This window comes from Bombus impatiens, unplaced genomic scaffold, assembly GCF_000188095.3.
Source record: "Bombus impatiens unplaced genomic scaffold, BIMP_2.2 scf_0174, whole genome shotgun sequence".
NCBI classification, from domain to species: domain Eukaryota; kingdom Metazoa; phylum Arthropoda; class Insecta; order Hymenoptera; family Apidae; genus Bombus; species Bombus impatiens.
This window is the reverse complement of record NT_176593.1, coordinates 144906-157120: the sequence shown is the minus strand read 5'-3', so window position 1 is coordinate 157120 and position 12215 is coordinate 144906. Positions and strand designations below refer to the sequence as shown.

The 12215-nt window shown below is 31.4% G+C and overlaps 1 protein-coding gene and 1 long non-coding RNA gene across 6 annotated transcripts; one reads left to right on the top strand and one right to left on the bottom strand.

The window, feature by feature from the left end:
* Window positions 1–443: 443 nt before the first annotated feature.
* On the bottom strand, window positions 444–1400 carry LOC112212432. 2 transcript variants are annotated; one of them, XR_002946263.2, is made up of 2 exons: window positions 974–1400; window positions 444–878 (listed from the first exon to the last, which is right to left on the bottom strand). It is a non-coding gene; the product is annotated as an uncharacterized LOC112212432 (long non-coding RNA). The 2 variants fall into 2 exon arrangements; XR_004461269.1 differs by having other exon boundaries at window positions 1017–1400.
* LOC100741936 (nuclear pore complex protein Nup153) lies at window positions 709–12135 on the top strand. 4 transcript variants are annotated; one of them, XM_012382763.2, is made up of 9 exons: window positions 709–894; window positions 2578–2868; window positions 2953–3059; window positions 3135–3259; window positions 3440–3621; window positions 3702–4075; window positions 4189–7363; window positions 7450–7571; window positions 7651–12135. In XM_012382763.2, exons 1-9 carry the CDS (start codon window positions 820–822, stop codon window positions 7709–7711), a joined length of 4512 nt encoding a protein of 1503 aa, XP_012238186.1. In that variant the 5' UTR covers window positions 709–819; the 3' UTR covers window positions 7712–12135. The 4 variants fall into 4 exon arrangements, with proteins under 4 accessions (XP_012238186.1, XP_012238185.1, XP_012238184.1 ...); XM_012382762.2 differs by having other exon boundaries at window positions 3404–3621; XM_012382761.2 differs by having other exon boundaries at window positions 2953–3259.
* The last annotated feature ends 80 nt before the right edge of the window (window positions 12136–12215 follow it).

Sequence of the window (12215 nt, the reverse complement as noted above, 5' to 3'; positions counted from 1 at the left end):
CAGAATATAAAATTATAGACTTTTTTTGAATGAAAGCGTTCTTAATATTTTATCTACGAGATTCATACTTACAAAACGTTACATGTTACTTATTGTTAATAACGCGCTTATGCGTGATTTGCGTGTGAGTACATGTTATTGTATGCATATGAATGTATGTACGTACAATACATGTCTGTACACAGTGCACATATACATATATATACATATTTACACACGCACACACACAAAAGGCATATATATACACACACACACACACACACACACACACACAATGTATATATCTTTTCTCTACCCTGTTAAAATATTTATAAATATTTACATGATTTATCATATTATTATCAGAATATTATAGGTCTTTAGATTAGAATTAGCAATTAATTAATTACTAATTAGTAATGTATAATATAATTTTAGGGTACAAACAAAAGTCTATTACGGACTATGAAAAAAATGTTATATGTTAAGAAAATAGACATTTACTAATTGCAATACTGATACATGTAGTGAAATGAGGTACGTTTCGAACACTCATAATTCAATAAAGGATAAGAAATAAGGAAAGCTTTTTTAAAAAGAGATAGCAATACCACACGCCAACTTTAAGGCAGCGAACGCATACGATGTGTCACGTGGGCAGGCGCGACAAGCGCATATTCCAGAGAAACCTGGCGCCCTGGTGGCGGTCTTTGGGGCGGCCATATTTTCTCTCGTGGATTTTAGTCACGAAGGTGGTGGTTCGCTGACAATTTCTGGGATGCGCCGTTTGAAGACATTCTCGCGTGTTTTTTACTCATAAATAAGTGATCAGTGCCCATCATGGCTAAGCGGAGTAACAATTTGAGTGGAAGACGGTCGTCGTCGCATAATACGAAGCCCTACGATGCAAACAATGTGAGTAATATCTCCTTGGCACGAGTCTACCGCGACAGAAACGAATTTGCCTCACATCCAACGGTTCTTCGCGCCTTACCGCTTAAATTAGACCTCCCAACGAATTTGCTTTATGTACCAACCTCTTTTCAGTCTACCTTTTGCATGACTTATGTTTTCCTAAAGTGCTATTTCAACGGACCTGGACGACGTCACGGTTATGTGAATCCACTCGATAACCTCAATCTTTCCCATACTAAGTAGATACTACAATACTTCGCTCATGAGATACCTATCAAGACGCATATAACATATAACCTTGAAACGCGATTCCTTACCAGGAAAATCTTGAGGAATGTATTAAGCGAATCAATTCTCGTAAATTTATCACTCTGTCAGCTTAAAGAAATTTAAATGTTACCATTTGCATCTAGTATGTATGCGAAAAAGACACGCGTGATGTTGAAAAATCACGTTTTGCGCAAATTCATGCAATATCTTGTAATCTTTTCTGAAGATCATTTCTTTTTTTTCTAATGATAATATTCGTTTAATTCAATTGATTTAAGTAAATATGCAACTTAATCTGCTTTCGGTCGAATTATTTTAACCTCAATTTCTAAGAATGACTTTTTATGTATTTTAATTGTTATTATGTTTACGCAACTACACATGTTAGTTTGACGAAATATTTATAGATGAATCTTATATCTTAATAACCAATTTTTCATCTCTAATTCTGTGTACATTTGTTAGAATTATTATCTAACAAGTACATTAAATGAAATATGACTACATATAATACAAACATGTATAATGTAAATAAATAATTTCATTTTATTTAATATAAGTATATATATACATATATCTTCTTTCCTTTATGTAATTTATATTCCATTTATTAATATTTTTTATTATGTTTATCATAATACTACACAATTAATATTATATATATGAATATTATAACATATGTACTACTTAATATTTCTTTTCCTTTTTCCTCGAGGAAGGGAAAATGCTATTACACATACCCAGTGATTGAGTATATAGAATTCAGCGGATGGAATCGCCATATCCACTAAAAACCCCACCTCTATCCGTCCCTCTTATGATACAGGAACCAACCCCAGAACCGCCTTTCGACATTACTTCAGGGTTGGCCTTAGTGTGTATCCCTCACTAGTTTAGCCTTCTTAATTCAGTCTACTAGCTTGTCTTTTCCTCCTCTCCACAATCATCTCTTGCACTTGTCTTTCTTGCATGATCTTCCTAGAAAACGCTTGAAACCTAGTCCAATTGTTCTCTTTCTTGGTTACTGCCTCTATCAAATTTTCCACCATAAGTGACATGCTAACGTAGCTTTCAAATTCAATCCTCTCGTAAATTCACCCAGGGCAGTGGAACGACGCATGCTCGAGTGATCCTCCTTACTAATCGTCTTTCGATACACACTTAAAAGTTAAAGGAGGTTAAAAAAGTACAACCATTAGAAATTAATTTCCTCGTCCAATTGTCACTTCTATAAAAACTCCATTCCTCTCTCTACTTTTCGTCAATGCGTTCTTTCACCGCCCTCATTCTATCCACAAAATTTGAGGTATCTCCTGCTCTGGAATGGGTCTCGTACTGTTCCTGTTGATAACTCCTTTTAAATTCATACATGTATTATTTAATATCTATGCATTTATTTCCTTTATATTTCAGTCTTTTGTAAAAAAAGTAGCAACAAAAGTGACTGATCTTTTACCACAAAGGTTGTGGATTAGTAAGTGGTTTAATACATCTCAAAATGATGAAGATATATTAGAGGACAATGAAAATCCTGAAGAGGTTGAATCAGAAGAAGATATTCAGAAACCTCCACCGATAAAACGACCATGTATTCGTATGGATGTCTCTCATCCACCTGGTACATTTTCAATTCAACCAAGAACTAAATCAACAATTAACAAAGCCAGTCCATCTAAGCAACAATATTTCATTCATGATCAAACGGTAATATATAAAAATGTTATATAAAATTGTTATATAAAAATGTTGTTAATTTGAACATATTTTCTTCAATTAATGGTTTTATAGAATGAAGATCTTTCTAAACCTGCAATGGCTGGACCAAGCGGGATGAGCCATTTAGTATCTTCTACACCTGCAACACAATCAGATATTAGAAACATAGCACCACAGAGGTCGGAATTAAATTCATTAGTTGCTACTACAAATAATGGAACTACAAATGGTATGGATGATAATTCTGAATCCAGTGAGAGCACTAGCTGTTGCAGTTCTCTTATTCCACAAACCAATAGACAAGAAGCTCCATCAAATGTCTCTTACAGCTCTCCATTCTCTAAAAGAAAAAGGTTTAATAATGACAAATTAAATTTCAGTAAGTAAACTTTATCTTCTTTGTGATTTTATATTTAATAAGAAATATTTTTTCATGTTTAAATATGTCAAAAATATATCATTTCCTCTTTTAAAAATATAAATTCTTATTCAAGATATATTTTAATATACAAATTTTTTTTAGCCGGCCATATACAGTCTCCAAGATCTTTATTTTTAGAAAATACCCGAGATTCCTTAAGTAGTCGTAGACCAAGCTTTAATGCATCAATCATGACAAACACGCAGGATCGTGCATCTGCCTTGGCATCTCCTTTTTACAGTGGAAATACCACTTTTGGTGGAGCAAATGCAGCTGGTCTTTATAAACGAGGACGTAATTTGTTTAATAGTTCAAATGAGGTATGTGTTATTAATTTTAATTATTGTTCTTTAACTATTTTCAGTATTATTTATGGTATATTAATTGCTACTAATTTCAGATTCAACTTCAAGTTCCTAAAAGAACAAGTGTTGAAGTAAAACCATCTAATACAGATTCATCTGGTATGAGTCAAACTGCTAAAAAAATATTGGAAGCATTAGAACATTTTTCATCGCCAATAACTGATGCTAAAAAAATTCCATTAAAAATGATGAATAATATATCACCAACAAATAAAAAGAGATCGAGGGAGGAAATGACGTCAACAACTAAAGTTGGATTACGTCATTTAACTCGCGAATTAACTGTACCAACCATACCCGATATATTAAAATTGAGACGGCGGCAAAAATTACAAGATACGACAGCTGCAGCTAGAAAAATTGTTTCGGCACGGAGCGAACCACCGCCTCCTCAAGAATATCATCTCAGGTGAATATATAATTATTATTTATTCAAAATATTGGTATGTATAATTATTTGCCAAATAAACATTGGTAATCATTAAATATACAGTCATAATATATGTAATTTCTTTTGTACAGGACACAAACTGATGAAGATTCAAAACATCATGGAAAAATTAAAACCAAAGCAGCAAATCTTGAGCAAGAAGATACAGTTGAACCAGTTAATTTACCAAACATACCTTTACCTATATCTTCTTTACCTAATTTCAACTTTATGTCATCTACTAATACAAATATAGGAGACAAATCTAATACAGGCGAAGAAGATACCTTCACATTTGCAAGTCCTATAAAAGTAACAAATACCACAAAGAACTTAAAATCTATCAATAATTTCACATTTAGTAGCCCAATTAGTGCTGATAAGGAATCAGTTGATAAATCTAGTAATTCAGATTCTCCTTTAAAAAGAGTTGGTGTCAAGTCCACTTCATCAAATGACTATGTACCCCCTGTAACACAAAATTTTATTTGGTCTGGTTCATCTACAGCTCCTAGACTAAAAGAAAAGATAAAGAATAATGATAAAACTATTCCTATTACTTCAAATGAATTAAAATCAGGAAGTGTGATGGATATTCTTTGCTCTAAATCTAGTACAACAAAAGCTGAAAAATCAGATGAATCAAAGACGCAGTTAGAGTCAAACAAAGAATCTACCAATAATAAAACAAATGCAATTGACAAAGTTATTATTGAATCTGTTAGAAATGTACAATCCAATATACAAGATACTTCAATTATGTGGGAATGTTCTGAATGTTTGTTTAAGAATAACAATTCTGAAACACAATGCTTTGCTTGCAAGATTACTAGACCCAGTTTTAAGGATAAGAAGACTTCTGAATTGTCAATATCAAGCAATGTCAGTGAATCAAAAACTACAGCGAATGATAATTTTGGCTCGCAGTTTAAACTTTCAAGTAATCAGTGGGAATGTACATCATGTTTTGTAAGAAATAAACAAACTGATACTAAGTGTGCTGCGTGTAGTGCACTAAAACCAGATACAAAGCAAGAGACGAAGTCTGGGAACTGTCCTAAATGTAGGTTAAATGATTCTGAAAACCCAACTATGTGTACTTTTTGCAATACATCTAAATCAAGTATATTACAAATGAGTGTACAAGACAGTACGAATCCTACAGATAACACAAATATTTCTGTATGTCAGAATATAATCAATGCATCAATTGATGAAAATGAAGATATGGATAAATTAAACTCAAACAAGGATACATGGGAATGCCCTTGCTGTATGGTTAGAAATCTCATTTCTATTGATTCTTGTCCATGTTGTAATACAGCTAAACCTAGTACTGGGATTGCTACTAAGAATGCCTCTCCTTTATTTTCAAATGGATTTGGAGATAAGTTTAAAAAACCTGAAGGTGCATGGATTTGCAATACTTGCATGCTACAAAATGAAACAAAAGTTACTACATGTGTAGCTTGTGGTGATGCAAAGCCAGGCTCAACAAAACCAGATAATTCTACTTCTACAAATACTAATTCTAATTTACAATTTAATTTTGATATGCCTGCAAATACTAGTGGTTTTAAATTCGGTATTGACAAAGCTGATCAAGAAAAGACTGATACTACAATATCTACAAATGGTTTTAAATTCGGTGAAAAACAACAAAGTAATCAAACAGGTCAATTTACATTTGGTATTCAAAAGGAAGATACGAAAACAAGTGAAGTACAGAAATCTGATAGTAATGTCTCTTTGACCTCAGGAAGTGGTTTTGGAGTTCCAAATAAAGTAAATAATGCTGAAAAGACTGATGTAAAACAAGATTCAGAAAACGTGGGAAAAAGTTCAACACCACTATTTTCGTTTGGTATAGCTAAGAGTGAAAATGGAACAATAGAAAGTGATAAGCAGATTGTAAATGTAACAACTTCTACATCAATTGCACCTACCTTTACATTTAATATGCCTAAGCCTAGAATTGAACAAACAGACATAAAAGAAGAAAAACAAACTCCTTTGCTGGAAAGTACTGTGGCAGGAGCTTCAAAGCCAAACATAGAAGCTATCGAATCTACTACTACTAATACAAATACATTACCTTCAGTAACTCAAAGCAGTATACAAGAACCTAAATCAACTGCTGCATTTTCTTTTGTTGTACCAAGTAGCACAAGTACAATTACTAGTAGTGCTTCTACAACTGTGGTATCAAGTCTTCCATCTTCTACTCAATCTTCCTTTACATTTCTTGAATCAAAATCAACTACGCAAGCACCAGCTGTACCAACATTTGGACAGATATCAACATCAGCTCCTACTTCTAATTTATCTAATACCTTTACATTTGGGAACAGTGAAACAAAGGAAGAATCCTCAATAACTAAAACTTTTAGTACATTGCCAAATGCCTCTCCTGGAAGTTCATTATTCTCAAGTATTTCTAGTGCTCCATCGCTGTTTGGCAATAATGATACAAAAACTGTACCAGCATTTGGACAAACTTCAACTGAAGATAACAAACAACCTGCATTTGGTGCTGCAAATACAAGTAAATCCTCGACTTTTGTAGTACCAGGAAATAAAGTACCAATATTTGGTAATACGGAAAATAAACCTAAAATTTTTGGTTCAACTGACCCAAAATTAAGTGTATTTGGAAACACAGATAATAAACCAACATCTTTATTCAATCCATCACTCCAAGCACAAACTGCAACACCAGTCTCTTTTGGCGCACCGTCAGCTACATCAACACTTTTTGGATCATCTGCTACACCCGTTTTTGGTAATAATACTGCTTCGACGTTTACTACCGAGTCAACACCTAACATATTTGGATCTACCTCAAAGTCAAATGAAACTAGTACACCAAATTCAAACATATTCACGTTTGGCACTACTCCTGCTCAACCAATAGCGAAACCAGCAACTGGATTTAATTTCTCTACAAATACCAATCCTGCAGAATCAACTCAGAAACCATTATTTACGTTTGGTAGCCATTCATCTGCCCAGAAAAACGCTAATTTATTTGGGAATACATTCAATAATCCTGCATCAACTAATTCTTCTGGCTTTCTATTTAATGCACCTAAACCGGAAGCATCAGCATTTGGTCAACCTACAGCAACAAATCCAATTTTTGGTGCATCACAACCTGGTACACAGAATCAAGCGTCGTCGTCGTTCTCGTCTACTCCTTCAAATACAGGATTTAATTTCGGATCTACAGCACCTGTTGTTACGTCAGGCGGTTTTAATTTTGGTACTGTAAGTATACTAAAGTGCAAGATGTCAAGATGTCTTGAACAAGTTGAATTTAATTAGAATTAAATTTTAATAATTAATTTGTTTAGGCATCTGCTTCTACACCATCTGCAGGATTTAATTTTAATGCTCCCGGTACTACACCAACATTTGATCCGAATACTCCACCAACATTTAACTTCACTGGTGGTAATGCACCTGTAGCATTTAAGTATGTATAAATTATACAAAATTATTCATCATGTTAATTACAAGAATTGTTTGTTATATATTATCATATTTTATTTCAGAGCAATACCTACTCAAACTCCACAACGGAAGTTCAAAAAAGCCATTAGAAGAATGCGGTAGAGGGCAAGTAACACACGACCATAGTTACACATACACTCGGACGCATTTTTTTATATATATCTCATGCAACCGCGTGTATGAATATGTTTTTGAATATATGCTTAAGTTACGGTATGATGCAATGAAAATATACCAACCATCAATGGTTACATCAATGTGGTGGTATACCAAGCATTTTATGTAATATATTAATTTGTCAATAGGATATGCTTGCGTACAGCCACTTGTGTTCTACAGGATCTGTAAATTATAAATTATTTAAATTATACAATAATAACGAAAGATACTTTGATGTTGGCATGAAGCCATTTTTGAAACTATGACAGATCATACATAATCTGCCATCGCATTACTAATACCTTGCCCAAACAAGACACTATGTGTGCGTATTGACGTGACAAATTAATTTGCTGAAAGAATACCTCGATAAAGAAACCTAACAAAGCACTAAATACATGCAATTTATTGAGGATAACAAGTGGGAGTGTATCCCTCAGGTAAGTATAAATCATTCACAACTCGTAACAATACTTTTGTAACTGAGAAGCAAGAGGGACTAAATAGTGCCGAAATACATTAATTAAAAATTATTTTTTGTAATGAAAGAAACATTGTAATGACTTGTAATGGCTTTATTCTTATATTTGTATGTAAAAACAATCATCCGTACCTGACTACTTATTTTTAATGTATTCAGTATACACAATTTTACATAGTCAGGTACACAATCTTGAAGGAGCTTAATGAATGAGAAATATATGGTTATCAAAAGAATTCTTTTATTCATTTTCTCTATAAATTTTGACACGTTACGAGTATTGTGAATTGATTGAATATCAATGAAGTCCCACTGCGTATAGACATTAATTATATTTTCATTAGAATTGTGCGGACAGTTCTACAGTCTTTGTAGTACTAGTCCAAGAAAAATGTATCATAAAAGAAAATGGCATTCGGATAGTACAAACTCACGATTACTGAACGATTGCATTGAGTAGTCGAAATTGTATATTTTTTTTATATATTGAATGAAGTAATTCTATAAGAATATACTGAATGCCATTTTAATAGAATTAAATTATAGTAATGTTGCGTGTTTTACCATAGAATGAATGGAAAATGAATCAAGAAGTATGTTGAATGGAAATAAATTATTATGGGGCTTCTAAAGAGTTACTTTTTCTTTTGTTACTAAATTGAATGTATTTTTATAGTAAGTTTCTGAAATTGTTATTAACTTTGTATATTATTGTTGCTTCTACTATGTATATCATGAAAACGTATCACTCTGTATTACAGTAAAACTAAATATATTACAATAAAATTCATAGAGATAATATTACAAAATTACACATAAATTTCAAAAATTGTAGATACTTATTTTTAAGTCAAATAATTTCCTTTTTTTAAGATTCACTTATTTCTTTGACAGCATTTTTACATTTTAATTGCAGTGTTTGTGAAATAACAGATTTTTACAATGAGTGCAGTTTAGCCTAGAGTGATATTAAAGTAAATGTAAGTATAGGAAAGTTGTTTTCAAAATATTAAAAAAGCCATAAAAGTAACTATTACATTTGGAAGTCCCTAAATACAGAAAGTAGTTAGTTGACGTGTTAATGATTAATGAATTAATATGAAATCATGCACGTCCTATTTAAGATTAGGATAGTTATATCTATAATGTTGGCTTAAAATTGACAGTAGCCAAGAATAACTCGGCACAAGACCCACCTTCTGCCATAGTAGATATATAGGTACAAAACAACTCTGTTACATATTGTTACTTTATATGTTGTGTAATATTTACATTGTAGGTTTTAAGGCGTTTTTAATTTCTGCATATATAACAAAGAAGCCTTGATTTCATGTTGATAATTTACAAATTGCATACTCTGCAAATACCCTTCGTAGTTGTTACCTATAATACTAGAATAGTATTGCTAAGTATGTAAAAAAATGTATCAACATAATTAATCAATATTTCTTTGTATAATTGTATAATTAAAATTACAATTAACCTACCGTTTAATCGTAGAACAAAATCTATAACAATTCAGTAATTGAAATAAACTAGTTAATACTTACAGTACCTCTTAATGTTATCCTTTGTATAAAAAAAATCTGATCTACGAAGGGTTCTTCCGCACATAGTTATATTGTTTAACTTAAGGAATTATAGCTTTGTATAATTACCAGCTGAAATACTAACCAATGGTAAAGTGAGGCTGCGCTGAGATATGTCTATGCTGCTGTCTTACACTGTGAACATTCTCTGTCGAGGCTGTGTCGTCCATTTGTCTATCCTTAGACAAATTTCCAAATTAATGAATATATCAAATGCTGCCTGAAAGAGGCAATACCTTTGTAATAAATCTCGTATATGGCCTTAAAAAACATTACGAGCGCGTGACGTATATGTATTAACGATTGTACAGCAAATCATATTGGAATTGTTTTGTAGCAGTTTGTACTCTCCATTGCAATGTGTTTGCATAAATACTTGAAGAGCACTACATTAAAATCATTCAACAATAGATATGTAACATCTCGTGACTCATAGAATTTGTCTTTGTATTTATTCTAAATATTATAAGTTTAAAATTACTTCTATAAAATTATATATTAATCCTTGAATTAATTACATCTTGATTGTAACAATTCAATTATTATTATTATAATTATGTGGAAAGTAAAAAAATATGTAATAATCATATGATAAAGATAAGAAATTTATTTATAAAAAAAATAACTATTCATAAATTGATAATACATTTTTTAACAAAATGTACAAAAATCCTGTGAGTTATGAGATGTAAAGGAATGAGTCAAATGTTCTGAGGCCTTATTATAATCTTAGTCCATGAAAATTATGTATTGTACTGAATTTACATGAATATCTGTAATGATTATATTGAGAATGTATTAATTAATGATCTAATGTTCACAAATGGGAGAGTTTGTTATGAAATAAGTCCAATGACTGTCTGTAATTAAATAAAATGTACATGGGAGAATGTTCACTGTATGCTTCAGGTGCTATGGAGATGTTATAACATTCTCATGACATGTTAGATAATATTGTGAAGGAGTATCGGTGTTTCTCAACCGATAAACCATTTATAATTCAATAATTTTTACTCGCACAAACAAAGCATGGAAATACAGATAAAAACAGAAATACTTATTAAGTGGCAAATATTTTATTTAAAGAGAAACATGAAGGGGCAAAGATGTATTTGATTCATTGAAAAGTACGTAATAAGCACAAGATTATAATTAAAATAGTAATGTACATTACATAGGATGGAAATAGTATCTATTTACGAAACAAATGTATAAATGTAATTATGACGAGTGAAAAACTCGATAGCCTCATATTGTATAATTTATTGAATAAATGTGACGTTGCTTTAACGCGTAACATTTGCGATGACGAGGGCTATTGAGCTCGCGTTGAGAAACACCGTGAATAGGATACATTCGCGTTAACATTACTACCATTATTATTCTTAATACTATCCTCCACTGTATTCATAATAGCTATACTATACAGTACTAGGATATATGAAAAATATCAATTGAAAACAATGTTTAATTTTGGTTTACATTTTTATTTTGTAGCTAGTAAAATAAAGATTTTAGGAGGGCATTTAGATAATGATGCGAACCAAGGAGTTTTTAACTATGTACAATTAACGTATAATGTAATTACACTATAAACTTTAATTTTCTTTTTAGCAAATAATATATGCGAGGACAAAAAAATGCGCGTAGTACTTCGTAAAAACCCTTTGGTTCACATAAAGAAAGTAATCGAAAAACGAATGTTAGAATTCAATCGCAATCTTGAATTCTTAGATCAAATGTATTTGTTTCATGATTACATTTCACGTTGCTTTTTATTTCTATAAGTATCAAGCTCACTCCTTAACAGTTCCTCAAAGAAAATATACAAAATAAGAAATCCATACTATAACTTACTCTAATATTCGTGGTTTTAACATCCTGATATATATATATATATATATATGTCTGTTCTATACGTTTTTTTAGTAAAAAATATCTTATTTTAGTTACGTGGTATATCTCAATTCACAATACAAAAAAAGTAAGCAAAAGTATCTTCTTTGAACAAAATTAGAGTGGGCAAAGTATATAAATATTTTTTTCATAATTCAAAAATTTTACAAAATCAAGTAATTATAAATTAGATTAATTCTACACAATTCTATACAAAGTAGCCCGGTTATTACTAATTAAAGGTTCCAATTCATTATCATGTCACATTGTCTACTATAAAATCTACGTATTCAGTTTTCGCTTACAAGAGCTATACAATTATACAACATTAAGTCATTTTCTTATGTGGTACAGCTGTATGAGGAGTTTATGCAGAAAATAAAAATTATTTAAGATTGAGATACACTGAGTGTTTGACTTATTTAACCTGATTTTGGCACACTCTGCGCAATCTGTGTTTGTAATGCAGTGTTAAGGTGCT

What these genes read in the sequence shown, in the direction of transcription:
- LOC100741936 (XM_003487617.3), top strand. Translation starts at nt 820, where the DNA reads ATGGCTAAGCGGAGTAACAATTTGAGTGGAAGACGGTCGTCGTCGCAT. An exon ending in CCTCAAGAATATCATCTCAG is followed by an intron (nt 4,076 to 4,188) that starts GTGAATATATAA and finishes TCTTTTGTACAG; the next exon opens with GACACAAACTGATGAAGATT. An exon ending in GCGGTTTTAATTTTGGTACT is followed by an intron (nt 7,364 to 7,449) that starts GTAAGTATACTA and finishes TAATTTGTTTAG; the next exon opens with GCATCTGCTTCTACACCATC.